The 19,353-nt window shown below is 45.4% G+C and overlaps 1 protein-coding gene across 3 annotated transcripts in view; it reads right to left on the reverse strand.

Annotated features, from left to right (window-relative positions):
- The window catches only part of LOC124036658 (BMP-2-inducible protein kinase-like), a 97,717-nt gene extending 79,948 nt beyond the window's left edge, over positions 1-17,769 (reverse strand). The window contains exon 1 of one of the 3 annotated variants that reach the window (XM_046351479.1): positions 16,392-17,769. In XM_046351479.1, the coding sequence (XP_046207435.1) occupies positions 16,392-16,530 (139 nt within the window). In that variant the 5' untranslated portion in view covers positions 16,531-17,769. The remainder of the gene's footprint in view (positions 1-16,391) is intronic. The other 2 variants (XM_046351480.1, XM_046351481.1) reach the window with 2 other exon arrangements.
- Between the last annotated feature and the right edge of the window lie 1,584 nt (positions 17,770-19,353).

Below are 19,353 nucleotides of genomic sequence, written 5' to 3' on the forward strand. Positions count from 1 at the left end.
TGCACGGAAACCATCAGAAAACAAACAGAAGAAAACAGACTGAAAGCAGAGGGGGACTACATGGAAACCCTGTTTACATGATAAGGGTCACAACCAAACGGAAAGAAACTTTTTGAACTTATAAGAAAAGAAGTCGTAGAAGAAATCCTAAGAAACTAAAAAAAAAATATATATATATATATTTCAGTAGCAAACGTTTTCCCCATTGTGAGCCCCATTCAATATGACTCTGGTCAGCTGTAGCTCTGCTAGGTCCAGGAGTCTCTGCTCTCTACAGCCAACTTGTACCATCTAGCCCAGGGCTCTCCAACCATATTACTGGAGATTATCCATCCAAACTAACCCAGGTGTAACTACCTTGATTCAGCAAATCAATCAAATTATTAGAATCAGGCACACTGCAGGATGGTCGCTCTCCAGGAACAGGGCTGGATCTCACCTCTCTTAGTTTGCCCTTATCTCTCAAAATAAAGGCCTCTGGTCAAGATACAAAAAGCTGATTACACAACAGAACAGTGTTAAGGCTGTTGTTGTGATCAAACTGAGTCAGTGTTTAGGGCAGGCGCTTGGTTTCTGAATTTTGCTGACAGAAAAATCAAATTGAAATAGTGACACCATCAGCATGTTCTGTGAGTGAAACTACAGGCTGACTTCACTTTTTTTCTCTCACAAATGCATCAACTGTACATACACGCAGAGGACTTTCCCAGGATGCATTGTGTTTTGTGGTAGTCCATTTTAGACTTGGTAATAATGGTGATCTCCTATATACAAACATTATCTTACTACAAAAAGGGAATTCAAATCACAAAAAAAAAACTGTTTTAGGTCTGGGGAAAAAAAGCTCCTAAAAGACAGGAAATAAATTAAACTGAGCACCGTAAAGCCTCAACTTCACCCATACAAAGCAAGGAACAAGTTATACAAGCTAGAAAACAGAGAAGAACTTCAAAGTAGGCTCAGCTGCTTCACTACATAGAGCACTAGACCAGAGCCCTGTGTGTTCCCTATACAGGAACCAGTTAGAACACAGCAGAAGAGCCCTGTGTGTTCCACATACAGGAACCAGTTAGAACACAGAGAAGAGCCCTGTGTGTTCCCTATACAGGAACCAGTTAGAACACAGAGAAGAAGAGCCCTGTGTGTTCCCTATACAGGAACCAGTTAGAACACAGAGAAGAAGAGCCCTGTGTGTTCCCTATACAGGAACCAGTTAGAACAGAGAAGAAGAGCCCTGTGTGTTCCCTATACAGGAACCAGTTAGAACACAGAGAAGAGCCCTGTGTGTTCCCTATACAGGAACCAGTTAGAACAGAGAAGAAGAGCCCTGTGTGTTCCCTATACAGGAACCAGTTAGAACACAGAAGAGCCCTGTGTGTTCCCTATACAGGAACCAGTTAGAACACAGAGAAGAGCCCTGTGTGTTCCCTATACAGGAACCAGTTAGAACACAGAGAAGAGCCCTGTGTGTTCCCTATACAGGAACCAGTTAGAACACAGAGAAGAACCCTGTGTGTTCCCTAAACAGGAACCAGTTAGAACACAGAGAAGAAGAGCCCTGTGTGTTCCCTATACAGGAACCAGTTAGAACACAGAGAAGAAGAGCCCTGTGTGTTCCCTATACAGGAACCAGTTAGAACACAGAGAAGAAGAGCCTTGTGTGTTCCCTATACAGGAACCAGTTAGAACACAGAGAAGAAGAGCCCTGTGTGTTCCCTATACAGGAACCAGTTAGAACACAGAGAAGAAGAGCCCTGTGTGTTCCCTATACAGGAACCAGTTAGAACACAGAGAAGAAGAGCCCTGTGTGTTCCCTATACAGGAACCAGTTAGAACACAGAGAAGAAGAGCCCTGTGTGTTCCCTATACAGGAACCAGTTAGAACACAGAGAGGAAGAGCCCTGTGTGTTCCCTATACAGGAACCAGTTAGAACCCAGAGAAGAAGAGCCCTGTGTGTTCTCTATACAGGAAATACGGTGCCATTTGGGATACACTCACACCTCATTACCGTGGCGACGGGCTAATACCGCACGTGAGCAACTGACTGAGACCAGTGATACTGACAACCTGAAATGTCTGGTGTCGTTGATCTGGAGAAAAAAAAAAAGAGACATTTCCTAGACCTTCCTCTTCGTCGGCTGTGCGACATACAAGCTGTCATTTGCAAGCACTGCTACATAAATAGGATGTAGGCTAGCTTGTCTGCCTGGTAGCTTTAAGGAGGGGGAACAGAACCCTGATGGGGTGCATGCATCTGTTCACTATTGGAGAAGGGATGAGAGTCTGTGTTCCAAATTGCACCCTCTTCCCTATATAGTGCACTACTTTAGACCAGAGCCCTATTCCCTATATAGTGCACTACTTTAGACCAGAGCCCTATTCCCAATATAGTACACTACTTTAGACCAGAGCCCTATATAGTGCACTACTATAGAACAGAGCCCTATTCCCTATGTAGTGCACTACTTTAGACCAGAGCTCTATTCCCTATATAGTGCACTACTTTAGACCAGAGCTCTATTCCCTATATAGTGCACTACTTTAGACCAGAGCCCTATTCCCTATATAGTGCACTACTTTAGACCAGAGCCCTATTCCCAATATAGTACACTACTTTAGACCAGAGCCCTATATAGTGCACTACTATAGAACAGAGCCCTATTCCCTATGTAGTGCACTACTTTAGACCAGAGCTCTATTCCCTATATAGTGCACTACTTTAGACCAGAGCTCTATTCCCTATATAGTGCACTACTTTAGACCAGAGCTCTATTCCCTATATAGTGCACTACTTTAGACCAGAGCTCTATTCCCTATATAGTGCACTACTTTAGACCAGAGCACTATGTGCCCTGTGCAAATTTGAGACAGGCCATACCTGCTTACTCACTCAGTCTGCTACCAAAACACAAATCAGCCTGAGGGGGATTAGCTGGCTCCCCCTCCCCCACCATTCTATATCAGCTCTATTTTAATTCACTTTCATATATTGGGACAAATTTTGATTTGACTATGGACTTACTGTCAACTACGTATCACATAACGTGAGTGTCAAGACGCAGAGGAGTTTTAGGCTATTGCCTGTGGCGAGAGGACAAGAGTTTAGAGACCTACTCAAGTCTGCTATCCTGTATAGGTGACAGTGAGTCAGTCAACCTGTAGGGTCGAGGAAGAGAGATAGTTGGCCACGGCTGACTTCCTGTGACTAGATGCATCTTGTCATTTCTGTAACCATCTCTGAGACAGTGACAGACCTCATCAGAGAGACTGAGAGCAATGTGGTGGGAGGAGAGTGGCAATAATAATAATAACAATAATAATAATAATAACAACAATAACTAAGTTCTTGCTTATCACTAGATAAAACCACTGCAGCGTGTGTGTGTGTGTGTGTGTGTGTGCGTGTGCGTGTCAGGGTTTCCGTTAGCCGGTAATAGCTGGCTTTTGGTCGATAATGTTTGTTTTTTTTTTTTTTTTTTATGCTGGCAAAGTGTCTGGGACAAGAAAGGAAAAAAAATGTGCATTGCAAAATAATGTCTTTTAGCCTACCAGTCGATGTAAAGACATTGGAATGGTTATGCTTATCGGTTTACCGGTCAATTTGCATAACTTGGCGGAATTAAACTGGCGGCGTGTATTTTCGTTAGTCGTTATGCATTTTATTTATCCCGAGCCAACAGCATACAGACGGACACAGAGCAGAGATTGAGCGGGAAAATCAGCTGCTACAGATTGTCAAAACAGCTCAGAATTTGCCGTTTAAAGTGAAACGTGATTTTTTTTTAAAACATTTTATAAAAGCCCAATAATTGCGCAACAATTCAAAATTCAATCACGTGTTACAAATAGCTTTGTTTTTGTTTTTTTTTGTCTGTCAAAACTGTTTCTATTTCTCCACTGGTGATTGAAGCACGCTTCCAATTCACCATTCAAGTGCATAGACTCGAGCTCCTGAGTGACACTGCATCTCAGTGTAAGAGCCGTCACTACAGTCCCTGGTTCGAATCCAGGTTTGGCCGGGGGTAGGCCGTCATCGTAAATAAGAATTTGTTCTTAACCTTTTATTTAACTAGGCACGTCAGTTTAAGTAAATAAATAAAATAGGCAAATGGTAGACAGGCTTCAGTGCATCACACACCACTTTGCATTGAGCTGAAGGAGGCAGTAAGTAGCATGAAAACATATACTTAAAATTGTTTGAAACCTGAATGTCTTGGTTCATGTTGTGAGGCACGTAGTCTTACCTTGCTACAAAGTAGCCTAGCCAAATCAGACCATAGAAACGAAGAGACAATAAAAAGGACTTCCATATGCCACTGAAACCAGTAGCCTATTTCAATAATATTCTATTGGTTTTCAATTCAACTTTCTTTCATTGACCAGTAGCCAAAAGCACAATCCTAGTCATATTAGCAACCCACGCTAGTGGATGACAATCCTAGTCATATTAGCAACCCACGCTAGTTGATGACAATCCTAGTCATATTAGCAACCCACGCTAGTTGATGACAATCCTAGTCATATTAGCAACCCACGCTAGTGGATGACAATCCTAGTCATATTAGCAACCCACGCTAGTGGATGACAATCCTAGTCATATTAGCAACCCACGCTAGTTGATGACAATCCTAGTCATATTAGCAACCCACGCTAGTGGATGACAATCCTAGTCATATTAGCAACCCACGCTAGTTGATGACAATCCTAGTCATATTAGCAACCCACGCTAGTGTGATGACAATCCTAGTCATATTAGCAACCCACGCTAGTGGATGACAATCCTAGTCATATTAGCAACCCACGCTAGTGGATGACAATCCTAGTCATATTAGCAACCCACGCTAGTGATGACAATCCTAGTCATATTAGCAACCCACGCTAGTTGATGACAATCCTAGTCATATTAGCAACCCACGCTAGTTGATGACAATCCTAGTCATATTAGCAACCCACGCTAGTGGATGACAACCCTAGTCATATTAGCAACCCACGCTAGTGGATGACAACCCTAGTCATATTAGCAACCCACGCTAGTGGATGACAATCCTAGTCATATTAGCCCACGCTAGTGGACCAATCGTCATATTAGCAACCCACGTTAGTGATGACAATCCTAGTCATATTAGCAACCCACGCTAGTGGATGACAATCCTAGTCATATTAGCAACCCACGCTAGTGGATGACAATCCTAGTCATATTAGCAACCCACGCTAGTTGATGACAATCCTAGTCATATTAGCAACCCACGCTAGTTGATGACAATTTTAGTCATATTAGCAACCCACGCTAGTTGATGACAATCCTAGTCATATTAGCAACCCACGCTAGTGGATGACAATCCTAGTCATATTAGCAACCCACGCTAGTGGATGACAATCCTAGTCATATTAGAAACCCACGCTAGTGGATGACAATCCTAGTCATATTAGCAACCCACGCTAGTGGATGACAATCCTAGTCATATTAGCAACCCACGCTAGTTGATGACAATCCTAGTCATATTAGCAACCCACGCTAGTGGATGACAATCCTAGTCATATTAGCAACCCACGCTAGTTGATGACAATCCTAGTCATATTAGCAACCCATGCTAGTGGATGACAATCCTAGTCATATTAGCAACCCACGCTAGTGGATGACAATCCTAGTCATATTAGCAACCCACGCTAGTGGATGACAATCCTAGTCATATTAGCAACCCACGCTAGTGGATGACAATCCTAGTCATATTAGCAACCCACGCTAGTGGATGACAATCCTAGTCATATTAGCAACCCACGCTAGTGGATGACAATCCTAGTCATATTAGCAACCCACGCTAGTGGATGACAATCCTAGTCATATTAGCAACCCACGCTAGTGGATGACAATCCTAGTCATATTAGCAACCCACGCTAGTGGATGACAATCCTAGTCATATTAGCAACTCACGCTAGTGGATGACAATCCTAGTCATATTAGCAACCCACGCTAGTTGATGACAATCCTAGTCATATTAGCAACCCACGCTAGTGGATGACAACCCTAGTCATATTAGCAACCCACGCTAGTGGATGACAACCCTAGTCATATTAGCAACCCACGCTAGTGGATGACAATCCTAGTCATATTAGCAACCCACGTTAGTGGATGACAATCCTAGTCATATTAGCAACCCACGCTAGTGGATGACAATCCTAGTCAGATTAGCAACTCACGCTAGTTGATGACAATCCTCATCATATTAGCAACCCACGCTAGTGGATGACAATCCTAGTCATATTAGCAACCCACGCTAGTGGATGACAATCCTAGTCATATTAGCAACCCACGCTAGTGGATGACAATCCTAGTCATATTAGCAACCCACGCTAGTGGATGACAATCCTAGTCATATTAGCAACCCACGCTAGTGGATGACAATCCTAGTCATATTAGCAACCCACGCTAGTGGATGACAATCCTAGTCATATTAGCAACCCACGCTAGTTGATGACAATCCTAGTCATATTAGCAACCCACGCTAGTTGATGACAATCCTAGTCATATTAGCAACCCACGCTAGTTGATGACAATCCTAGTCATATTAGCAACCCACGCTAGTGGATGACAATCCTAGTCATATTAGCAACCCACGCTAGTGGATGACAATCCTAGTCATATTAGCAACCCACGCTAGTGGATGACAATCCTAGTCATATTAGCAACCCACGCTAGTGGATGACAATCCTAGTCATATTAGCAACCCACGCTAGTGGATGACAATCCTAGTCATATTAGCAACCCACGCTAGTGGATGACAATCCTAGTCATATTAGCAACCCACGCTAGTGGATGACAACCCTAGTCATATTAGCAACCCACGCTAGTGGATGACAATCCTAGTCATATTAGCAACCCACGTTAGTGGATGACAATCCTAGTCATATTAGCAACCCACGCTAGTGGATGACAATCCTAGTCATATTAGAAACCCACGCTAGTGGATGACAATCCTAGTCATATTAGCAACCCACGCTAGTGGATGACAATCCTAGTCATATTAGCAACCCACGCTAGTTGATGACAATCCTAGTCATATTAGCAACCCACGCTAGTGGATGACAATCCTAGTCATATTAGCAACCCACGCTAGTTGATGACAATCCTAGTCATATTAGCAACCCACGCTAGTTGATGACAATCCTAGTCATATTAGCAACCCACGCTAGTGGATGACAACCCTAGTCATATTAGCAACCCACGCTAGTGGATGACAACCCTAGTCATATTAGCAACCCACGCTAGTGGATGACAACCCTAGTCATATTAGCAACCCACGCTAGTGGATGACAATCCTAGTCATATTAGCAACCCACGTTAGTGGATGACAATCCTAGTCATATTAGCAACCCACGCTAGTGGATGACAATCCTAGTCATATTAGCAACCCACGCTAGTGGATGACAATCCTAGTCATATTAGCAACCCACGCTAGTTGATGACAATCCTAGTCATATTAGCAACCCACGCTAGTTGATGACAATTTTAGTCATATTAGCAACCCACGCTAGTTGATGACAATCCTAGTCATATTAGCAACCCACGCTAGTGGATGACAATCCTAGTCATATTAGCAACCCACGCTAGTGGATGACAATCCTAGTCATATTAGAAACCCACGCTAGTGGATGACAATCCTAGTCATATTAGCAACCCACGCTAGTGGATGACAATCCTAGTCATATTAGCAACCCACGCTAGTTGATGACAATCCTAGTCATATTAGCAACCCACGCTAGTGGATGACAATCCTAGTCATATTAGCAACCCACGCTAGTTGATGACAATCCTAGTCATATTAGCAACCCACGCTAGTTGATGACAATCCTAGTCATATTAGCAACCCACGCTAGTGGATGACAATCCTAGTCATATTAGCAACCCACGCTAGTGGATGACAATCCTAGTCATATTAGCAACCCACGCTAGTGGATGACAATCCTAGTCATATTAGCAACCCACGCTAGTGGATGACAATCCTAGTCATATTAGCAACCCACGCTAGTGGATGACAATCCTAGTCATATTAGCAACCCACGCTAGTGGATGACAATCCTAGTCATATTAGCAACCCACGCTAGTGGATGACAATCCTAGTCATATTAGCAACTCACGCTAGTGGATGACAATCCTAGTCATATTAGCAACCCACGCTAGTTGATGACAATCCTAGTCATATTAGCAACCCACGCTAGTGGATGACAACCCTAGTCATATTAGCAACCCACGCTAGTGGATGACAACCCTAGTCATATTAGCAACCCACGCTAGTGGATGACAATCCTAGTCATATTAGCAACCCACGTTAGTGGATGACAATCCTAGTCATATTAGCAACCCACGCTAGTGGATGACAATCCTAGTCATATTAGCAACTCACGCTAGTTGATGACAATCCTCATCATATTAGCAACCCACGCTAGTGGATGACAATCCTAGTCATATTAGCAACCCACGCTAGTGGATGACAATCCTAGTCATATTAGCAACCCACGCTAGTGGATGACAATCCTAGTCATATTAGCAACCCACGCTAGTGGATGACAATCCTAGTCATATTAGCAACCCACGCTAGTGGATGACGATCCTAGTCATATTAGAAACCCACGCTAGTTGATGACAATCCTAGTCATATTAGCAACCCACGCTAGTGGATGACAATCCTAGTCATATTAGCAACCCACGCTAGTGGATGACAATCCTAGTCATATTAGCAACCCACGCTAGTTGATGACAATCCTAGTCATATTAGCAACCCACGCTAGTTGATGACAATCCTCATCATATTAGCAACCCACGCTAGTGGATGACAATCCTAGTCATATTAGCAACCCACGCTAGTGGATGACAATCCTAGTCATATTAGCAACCCACGCTAGTGGATGACAATCCTAGTCATATTAGCAACCCACGCTAGTGGATGACAATCCTAGTCATATTAGCAACCCACGCTAGTGGATGACAATCCTAGTCATATTAGAAACCCACGCTAGTAGATGACAATCCTAGTCATATTAGCAACCCACGCTAGTGGATGACAATCCTAGTCATATTAGCAACCCACGCTAGTTGATGACAATCCTAGTCATATTAGCAACCCACGCTAGTTGATGACAATCCTAGTCATATTAGCAACCCACGCTAGTTGATGACAATCCTAGTCATATTAGCAACCCACGCTAGTTGATGACAATCCTAGTCATATTAGCAACCCACGCTAGTTGATGACAATCCTAGTCATATTAGCAACCCACGCTAGTGGATGACAATCCTAGTCATATTAGAAACCCACGCTAGTTGATGACAATCCTAGTCATATTAGCAACCCACGCTAGTGGATGACAATCCTAGTCATATTAGCAACCCACGCTAGTGGATGACAATCCTAGTCATATTAGCAACCCACGCTAGTGGATGACAATCCTAGTCATATTAGCAACCCACGCTAGTTGATGACAATCCTAGTCATATTAGCAACCCACGCTAGTTGATGACAATCCTAGTCATATTAGCAACCCACGCTAGTTGATGACAATCCTAGTCATATTAGCAACCCACGCTAGTGGATGACAATCCTAGTCATATTAGCAACCCACGCTAGTGGATGACAATCCTAGTCATATTAGCAACCCACGCTAGTGGATGACAATCCTAGTCATATTAGCAACCCACGCTAGTGGATGACAATCCTAGTCATATTAGCAACCCACGCTAGTGGATGACAATCCTAGTCATATTAGCAACCCACGCTAGTGGATGACAATCCTAGTCATATTAGCAACCCACGCTAGTGGATGACAACCCTAGTCATATTAGCAACCCACGCTAGTGGATGACAATCCTAGTCATATTAGCAACCCACGTTAGTGGATGACAATCCTAGTCATATTAGCAACCCACGCTAGTGGATGACAATCCTAGTCATATTAGAAACCCACGCTAGTGGATGACAATCCTAGTCATATTAGCAACCCACGCTAGTGGATGACAATCCTAGTCATATTAGCAACCCACGCTAGTTGATGACAATCCTAGTCATATTAGCAACCCACGCTAGTGGATGACAATCCTAGTCATATTAGCAACCCACGCTAGTTGATGACAATCCTAGTCATATTAGCAACCCACGCTAGTGGATGACAATCCTAGTCATATTAGCAACCCACGCTAGTGGATGACAATCCTAGTCATATTAGCAACCCACGTTAGTGGATGACAATCCTAGTCATATTAGCAACCCACGCTAGTGGATGACAATCCTAGTCATATTAGCAACCCACGCTAGTTGATGACAATCCTAGTCATATTAGCAACCCACGCTAGTGGATGACAATCCTAGTCATATTAGCAACCCACGCTAGTGGATGACAATCCTAGTCATATTAGCAACCCACGCTAGTTGATGACAATCCTAGTCATATTAGCAACCCACGCTAGTGGATGACAATCCTAGTCATATTAGCAACCCACGCTAGTTGATGACAATCCTAGTCATATTAGCAACCCACGCTAGTGGATGACAATCCTAGTCATATTAGCAACCCATGCTAGTGGATGACAATCCTAGTCATATTAGCAACCCACGCTAGTGGATGACAATCCTAGTCATATTAGCAACCCATGCTAGTGGATGACAATCCTAGTCATATTAGCAACCCATGCTAGTGGATGACAATCCTAGTCATATTAGCAACCCACGCTAGTTGATGACAATCCTAGTCATATTAGCAACCCACGCTAGTTGATGACAATCCTAGTCATATTAGCAACCCATGCTAGTGGATGACAATCCTAGTCATATTAGCAACCCACGCTAGTGGATGACAATCCTAGTCATATTAGCAACCCACGCTAGTGGATGACAATCCTAGTCATATTAGCAACCCACGCTAGTGGATGACAATCCTAGTCATATTAGCAACCCACGCTAGTTGATGACAATCCTAGTCATATTAGCAACCCACGCTAGTGGATGACAATCCTAGTCATATTAGCAACCCACGCTAGTGGATGACAATCCTAGTCATATTAGCAACCCACGCTAGTGGATGACAATCCTAGTCATATTAGCAACCCACGCTAGTTGATGACAATCCTAGGCACTGGCCAATGATGAGCAGCGTTGAAACGGCATGTTTTTTTTTTCTGAACCTTCACACAAACATCCTAATTTGTACAATAAAAAGATATTGACTTGACCACTCAGACAAATGTGAGTATTTTTCCAAATGTCAAAAGAAAAGCCAATCAATTGCACTGAAAAATAATAGAAAAGTTTGCTCTTCGAAATAAGTTGGGAGCTTTAGTGCACTGAAAAGGATGGTCAAAAAGCTAGGATACCTCCCGGGTTACTCACATAATTCACATTACTTCCTCCTATAACATTTTGTGCAGAGCAGACCACATTCTCTGTTAAGTTGGGCTTTGAGGGAATCTCATGCTTTTCATTAAACTGGCACAGCTGGAGTATGGGGGAGGGGGGGGTGAGAGAAGAGAGAGAGAGAGAGAGAGAGAGAGAGAGAGAGAGAGAGAGAGAGAGAGAGAGAGAGAGAGAGAGAGAGAGAGAGAAGAGAGAGAGAGAAGAGAGAGAGAGAGAAGAGAGAGAAGAGAGAGAGAAGAGAGAGAGAGAAGAGAGAGAGAGAGAAGAGAGAGAGAAGAGAGAGAAGAGAGAGAGAAGAGCGAGAAGAGAGAGAGATGGGATAGAGATAAAGATAGGAGAAAAGGAGAGAGGGGGTGAGAAGAGAGAGAGAGAGAAGAGAGAGAGGAGAGAGAGAAAAGAGAGAGATGGGGTAGAGATAAAGATAGGAGAAAAGGAGAGAGGGGGTGGCGAGATGAGCCTCCCTCTGAGGTACATTCCATGATTCATTGAGTTGTTTCCTGAGACAGAAAGAGAGCAAAGTCACACCAGCAACGGCCCTTTGACAGACAGCACCCGGCTGCAAGCAGGGCAGCCGGTCTTAAGAGGGGGCCAGAGAGAGGCGAGCATTCAGATTAGCCGAAGCGTCTCTGCCCTTGCTTTGTGTCCTCAACTCCTCGGTGGAAGGCCAACTAGCCTGAGGCCCCATTCCAATACCTTTGCAATGCTGAAGTCACAGGACGACTAGCCTGAGGCCCCATTCCAATACCTTTACAATGCTGAAGTCACAGGACGACTAGCCTGAGGCCCCATTCCAATACCTTTACAATGCTGAAGTCACAGGGCAACTAGCCCGAGGCCCCATTCCAATACTGAAGTCACAGGGTGACTAGCCCGAGGCCCCATTCCAAAACCTTTACAATGCTGAAGTCACAGGGCGACTAGCCCGAGGCCCCATTCCAAAACCTTTACAATGCTGAAGTCACAGGACGACTAGCCTGAGGCTCCATTCCAATACCTTTACAATGCTGAAGTCACAGGGCGACTAGCCCGAGGCCCCATTCCAAAAACTTTACAATGCTGAAGTCACAGGGCGACTAGCCCGAGGCCCCATTCCAATACCTTTACAATGCTGAAGTCACAGGACGACTAGCCAGAGGCCCCATTCCAAAACCTTTACAATGCTGAAGTCACAGGACGACTAGCCTGAGGCCCCATTCCAATACCTTTACAATGCTGAAGTCACAGGGCGACTAGCCCGAGGCCCCATTCCAAAACCTTTACAATGCTGAAGTCACAGGGCGACTAGCCCGAGGCCCCATTCCAAAACCTTTACAATGCTGAAGTCACAGGGCGACTAGCCCGAGGCCCCATTCCAAAACCTTTACAATGCTGAAGTCACAGGACGACTAGCCTGAGGCCCCATTCCAATACCTTTACAATGCTGAAGTCACAGGGCGACTAGCCCGAGGCCCCATTCCAAAACCTTTACAATGCTGAAGTCACAGGGCGACTAGCCCGAGGCCCCATTCCAAAACCTTTACAATGCTGAAGTCACAGGGCGACTAGCCCGAGGCCCCATTCCAAAACCTTTACAATGCTGAAGTCACAGGGCGACTAGCGCGAGTCCCCATTCCAATACCTTTACAATGCTGAAGTCACAGGGCGACTAGCCTGAGGCCACATTCCAATACTGAAGTCACAGGGTGACTAGCCTGAGGCCCCATTCCAATACTGAAGTAACAGGGCGACTAGCCTGAGGCCCCATTCTAAGTCCCAGGGTGAACCTCAGTAATATTTACTTGATTCCTCACATTTCCCTTTTTGTCTCCCTTCTCACAGAACATTAGAGCAGAAGACTGGGGGTTCCTTCCCTTGGATTTTCCCCCGACAATGCCTTTTTGAGGAGGATGACACTAGGAATCAAGGAAATACAGTTGAGATTCACCCATGGTTTCCACATCCTTGTTTTTGCCGTGTTGGATCCGTGGTTTCCTCTAGAGAAGAATGAGGATTTCCTTGATGGTTTCCTGAAGGAAAGAATGAATGAATGGTGCTTGTTTAAACCACCAATCCTACGGGACGGACGCAGTTGGAACCACCGAACTTCACACTCTGCTTCTTAAATGAAGATTTCAGTCACTTCGTGTGATTACATTGTGACACTGGGCGTACAGCCTCTTCTGTAAAAGAGTGGTGTTTTATTCCAGTAGGATCACGGTGATTCAGAACTCCATCGCCGTGGTGATTCAGAACTCCATCGCCGTGGTGATTCAGAACTCCATCGCCGTGGTGATTCAGAACTCCATCGCCGTGGTGATTCAGAACTCCATCGCCGTGGTGATTCAGAACTCCATCGCCGTGGTGATTCAGAACTCCATCGCCGTGGTGATTCAGAACTCCATCGCCGTGGTGATTCAGAACTCCATCGCCGTGGTGATTCAGAACTCCATCGCCGTGGTGATTCATACGAGTTGATATTTTTTCCATAGTGTAGTTTGTGTCCAATGGGTTGAGGCTGGGTGCCATCGTGATCGTCCTTAAGTCTGTAATACACCCTATTACCCATGTAGTGCACTACTTTTGATCGTGGTCCATAGGGCTCTGGTCAAAAGTAGTGCACTATGTAGGGAAGAGGATGCCATTTGGGATGCAAAAAAGTGTTTCTGAGACAAAGACAAAGGAAGTTGCATAACATTGGATATATCCTGCTGCACTGTCTACGGGTGTCAGTGTAAAGCATCTTCGTTATGCCATACTGCAAATCCAATGTAGTCTATTAAGCGCTATTCTAGAAGGATCATTAGGCTACAGAGCTTTTACGGGGAATGTAGGGCCCTATAAATCACGGAATACAGACATTAAAACCGAATTCAACAATGCTGAAAAATTAAAGTGTGAAAAATTGGGGGAAAAAACAGAAACCTGGGGGGGGGGGAAACAAAATGGAATATGGGAGAACAAAACTGAACAGAATCAGGCATCATGACAGCGTACTGCAGTCAGCGTCTGTGTGATAATGGCGGAGGTGGATGTCAGACCTGGGGAAGGGAAAGCAGTCCCTCAGAGGAAAAAAAAACAAACCCAAAAAAGAAGAGCTTCCTCATTTGCTCCTCACTTCCCTAATTCTAAATGGTGGGGTCCTTTCCAGACTACGTCTGGACATGTTCCTAGCAGTCATCCTTACTTCCTACGTCCTAGTTCTGGCCTAAAATTCCTCACCTCCCTCTCAAAACGCATTGGATAAGGTCAGTAAAGGGGGGAGAGGGGCCTTGTATCCGTTTGAGAGGGAGACTGACACACACAGGGATACTTCCCTGTGCCCAGACAGCCTCCGTTTTAAAATAAGGAGTGGGAGAACAGGTTAAGTTAGTCGGTGACTTGTTGACATACGAGATCAGGACACCTGTATAATTAGGGAGCAGGTTATAGGCAATATCAGGGCTGGAGGGCATAGCGTCAGTGGGTTTTTAGTTTCTCCTTTCAATGAATCCCGAGACAACCAGGTGAGGGGAGTTCTTTAGTAATTAGTTACCTTAATTCATCAATTCATCAATCAAGTACACGGGAGGAGTGAAACCCCACTGTCACTCCGTGGAACCCCACTGTCACCCGTGGAACCCCACTGTCACTCCGTGGAACCCCACTGTCACTCCGTGGAACCCCACTGTCGCCCCGTGGAACCCCACTGTCCCCACTGTCACCCCACTGTCCCCACTGTCGCCCCGTGGAACCCCACTGTCCCCACTGTCACCCGTGGAACCCCACTGTCACTCCGTGGAACCCCACTGTCACTCCGTGGAACCCCACTGTCGCCCCGTGGAACCCCACTGTCCCCACTGTCACCCCACTGTCCCCGTGGAACCCCACTGTCGCCCCGTGGGAACCCCACTGTCGCCCCGTGGGAACCCCACTGTCGCCCCGTGGGAACCCACTGTCGCCCCGTGGAACCCCACTGTCGCCCCGTGGGAACCCCACTGTCGCCCCGTGGGAACCCCAGTCGCCCCGTGGAACCCCACTGTCGCCCCGTGGGAACCCACTGTCGCCCCGTGGGAACCCACTGTCGCCCCGTGGGAACCCACTGTCGCCCCGTGGAACCCCACTGTCACCCCGTGGAACCCCACTGTCACCCCGTGGAACCCCACTGTCCCTCCGTGGGAACCCCACTGTCACTCCGTGGAACCCCACTGTCACCCCGTGGAACCCCACTGTCACCCCGTGGAACCCCACTGTCACCCCGTGGAACCCCACTGTCACCCCGTGGAACCCACTGTCACCCCGTGGAACCCCACTGTCACCCCGTGGAACCCCACTGTCACCCCGTGGAACCCCACTGTCACCCGTGGAACCCCACTGTCACTCCGTGGAACCCCACTGTCACTCCGTGGAACGAGTTTGACACGTGGGCTAGATGCTACGTCAGAGTTTGTGAGCTGGTGATAGGTCATTCAGCAGGCCATGAGCCTTTTCCCTGTTAAAGTCAAGTGAGGACTACCGAAATGCAGAGAGGGACAGGGAAATGAGTGAGACAGTACAGGGGCGTGTCCAGTATGCAAACAGTGTGGAAAGTTTGCAGATGCAAATATACAATATAGAACAATGCCACGGACATTTTGCACTGTTTAGGCTTATAATTCTGACATACTGTACTGTAATTGTCAAAGTAATAATTACTGCCACCCCTTACTTGGCCCCAGAGTGGAGCAGCAGTCTAAGGCACTGCATTTCAGTGCTACAGGAGTCACTACAGACTCTGGTTCGATTCCAGGCTGTATCACAACCGGCCGTGATTGGGAGTCCCATAGGGTGGCACACACAATTGGCCCAGCGTCATCCAGGTTAGGGTTTGACCTTCATTGTAAATAAGACTAGCATAGTTCAGGTTAAATAAATAACACATTTTAAAAAAAAAAAATAAACAGCCAGTGGAAGGTGCTGTGTATTTACTCGTTTGTTATGCAATGCATGTGCAATAGCCTTACGAAGCATACATTAAGCCCATAGAGACATACCTTCAGCTATGAGTTCTTCCACGGTGACTTGAAACCGGCCCACGCCGAACACTTTCCCGAAGTAGTTGCTGAGTCCGGAGCCGGACCCCCCTCCCAGCCCGCCACTCTCAGACTTCGGCATTCGGGAGAACTTCTTCATTCTGGCTTCCTTTTGACCTCCAAATGCAGTCTTCTTTTCTTTTCTTTTTTTTTTGAGGGGCAGCCGATATGAACTTCAATCAAATCAATGTACGATTTCACTGTCCCCTGTTTTGCTATATACTTATCCCAAATCGTTTCTTGTCCTGCATACTCTTCCGAAAAGGACTTCGCTTACAACTTGAATGACATGACACAGCAAGGCGTAGCTATCAGATGAAATGTTGCTCTTTTTTTCCCCCACTAGTTCGCACGGTTAGTTAACAGCGGTGTCTCAAGAATAAGACAAAATGTTATTTTTTTTTGTTTGTTTGTTTTAGTTTCGACGTTGAAACGAGCTCAGCGCTGCTGTCTTAACAGAGTCAAATGTAATGATTATCAAAGGGCTAGCTACTGTGGCTAACTAACTAGCATACATGCATGCATGCAGGCGTTGCTGCACCCGACAGTCGACAGACATTTAGCAGACGCTTCAAAAGAAACCGAGTCCCAACAAGGTATGATACACACCACCATGCATATGGGACGCTACCCGGTGCTGAACACGGTCTGTGGCTTCGTCTCGCTAACAGTAGCCACGATTTGTCTTGACTGCCCCTTTTGTCAGACTATTGTCGAAGAAACACCACCAACACTTTATTTCCACTATCTCAGCCCCCCCCGACTTCTCCACGGCACTTTGGTCGGTGGTTTGTCTTCACTATAACGTTAGCTTGTAAGCCACCACCTCGACAGGGGAATAATAACCACAGTGCAAATAAATGTCGCGTCCGATTCAGTTGTGTTTTGTGTCTCCAGTCCCTCGGTACAACTTCCGACTCTCAGCAGCACTGATGTGCGGTTTTTGGTTTTTGTTATTTCCCAATCAGACAGTAGACAACCTAACCCAGCGTTGTCCGTCACCCTCCTATTGTTATGATTGGTGGTGTACGGAGCGCAGAGACGTACAGCGCGCCTCTGTGATGGGGCGGCGTGAATGACAGTCTGCACCGTCTCACCTTTCCTCTGTTAGGTTGAGGGAGAAACACACAAAACAGCTTCAAAAAACGAGTGAGAACGGATGATTTGTGACTGATAATATTTCTTATCGAGTCGATTAGTGATCCTCGTTGGGAAAACGTCTACATGTTCAGCGTGTAGGTTACGCATTTGAAACATTCCTTTCTCATCTTATTTGACAAATGTGTTTATGATTCTTTCAACACGATGTCAGAGTTTGATTATATCAACTGGACAGATACCAAAGTGGTTTCCTCATGCCAGTCCAAATCACATGAGAATAGGGGGTAGTCCTTGTTTTGAGGAAGTGACTTGGCATGACTCTTATTGGCTGCGTTCAGATTTTTTTCTATCTCTAATTGGTCTTTTGACCAATGAGATCAGCTCTGGAAAAAAAGCTCTGATGATCTGGAAAAGATCTGATGTGATTGGTCAAGACCAATTAGTGGAAAGAATAATTGGGCTGCCTGTCTAAAAGCAGCCATTGACATCACATTAGGCTACAATATATCATATCAAATTGTATTTGTCACATGCGCTGAATATAACAGGTGTAGTAGACCTTACCGTGAAATGCTTGCTTACAAGCCCTTAACCAACAATGCAGTTTTTTTTAAAGAAAATGTTTGCTAAAAATATTTTTTTTTAACAAGGCTATATACAGGGGGTACCAGTCAATGTACGGGGCTACAGGTTAGTCCAGGTAATTGAGGTCATACTTACATGTAGGTAAGGGTAACGTAATGCATAGATTTTTTTTAAACAGTGAGTAGCAGCAGTGTTTTAAAAAAGGGGTCAATGCAAATAGTCTAGGAAGTCATTTGATTAGCTGTTCAGTAGTCTTATGGCTTGGAGGTAGAAGCTGTTAGGAACCTCTAGGACCTAGACTTGGTGCTCTGGTAACGCTTGCCGTGCGGTAGCAGAGAGAACAGTCTATGACTCGGGTGTCTGGAGTCTTTGACAATTTTTAGGGCCTTCCTCTGACACCGCCTGGTATAGAGGTTATGGATGGCAGGAAGCCTGGCCCCAGTGGTGTACTGGGCCGTACGCACTACTCTCTGTAGCACATTGCGATCGGATGCCGAACAGTTGCCATACCAAATGGTGATGTAACTAGTCAGGATGCTCTCGATGGTGCAGCTGTAGAACGTTTTGAGGATCTGAGGACCCATGCCAAATATTTTCAGTCTCCTGAGGGGGAATAGGCTACATATGGTTACTTTAGTAGGTTACTTATGTTCATTGTACTGTATTTGTACAATGAATAACAAAACAACAGTTGACCCCTTGGATTTTATTTAGGATCCCAGTTAGTCGACACTAATGGTGACAGCTAGTTTTACTGGGGACCGACACATAATGACAAAGACATTACCGACAAAAATACAATTGACATACATTCAAAAACATTAAAATGTTGACATTCCAGACTCATACGGTGCATTCAGAAAGTATTCAGACCCCTTGACTTTTTCCACATTTTGGTACGTTACAGCCTTATTCTAAAATGGATTAAATTGTTTTTTTTCCCCACCTCCTCAATCTACGCTGCACAGCTATTTTCAGGTCTCTCCAGAGATGTTTGATCAGGTTCAAGTCCGGGTACTGGCTGGGTCACTGAAGGACATTCAGAGACATGTCCCGAAGCCACTCCTGCGTTGTTCTTGCCTGTGTGCTTAGGATCGTTGTCCTGTTGGAAGGTGAACCTCCACCCCAGTCTGAGGTTCTGGGTGCTCTGGAGCAGGTTTTCATCAAGGATCTCAAGGATGATGCTGCCACAACCATTTCTTCACCTTAGGGATGGTGCCAGGTTTCCTCCAGACGT

Source organism: Oncorhynchus gorbuscha, linkage group LG05 (genome assembly GCF_021184085.1).
Source record: "Oncorhynchus gorbuscha isolate QuinsamMale2020 ecotype Even-year linkage group LG05, OgorEven_v1.0, whole genome shotgun sequence".
NCBI classification, from domain to species: domain Eukaryota; kingdom Metazoa; phylum Chordata; class Actinopteri; order Salmoniformes; family Salmonidae; genus Oncorhynchus; species Oncorhynchus gorbuscha.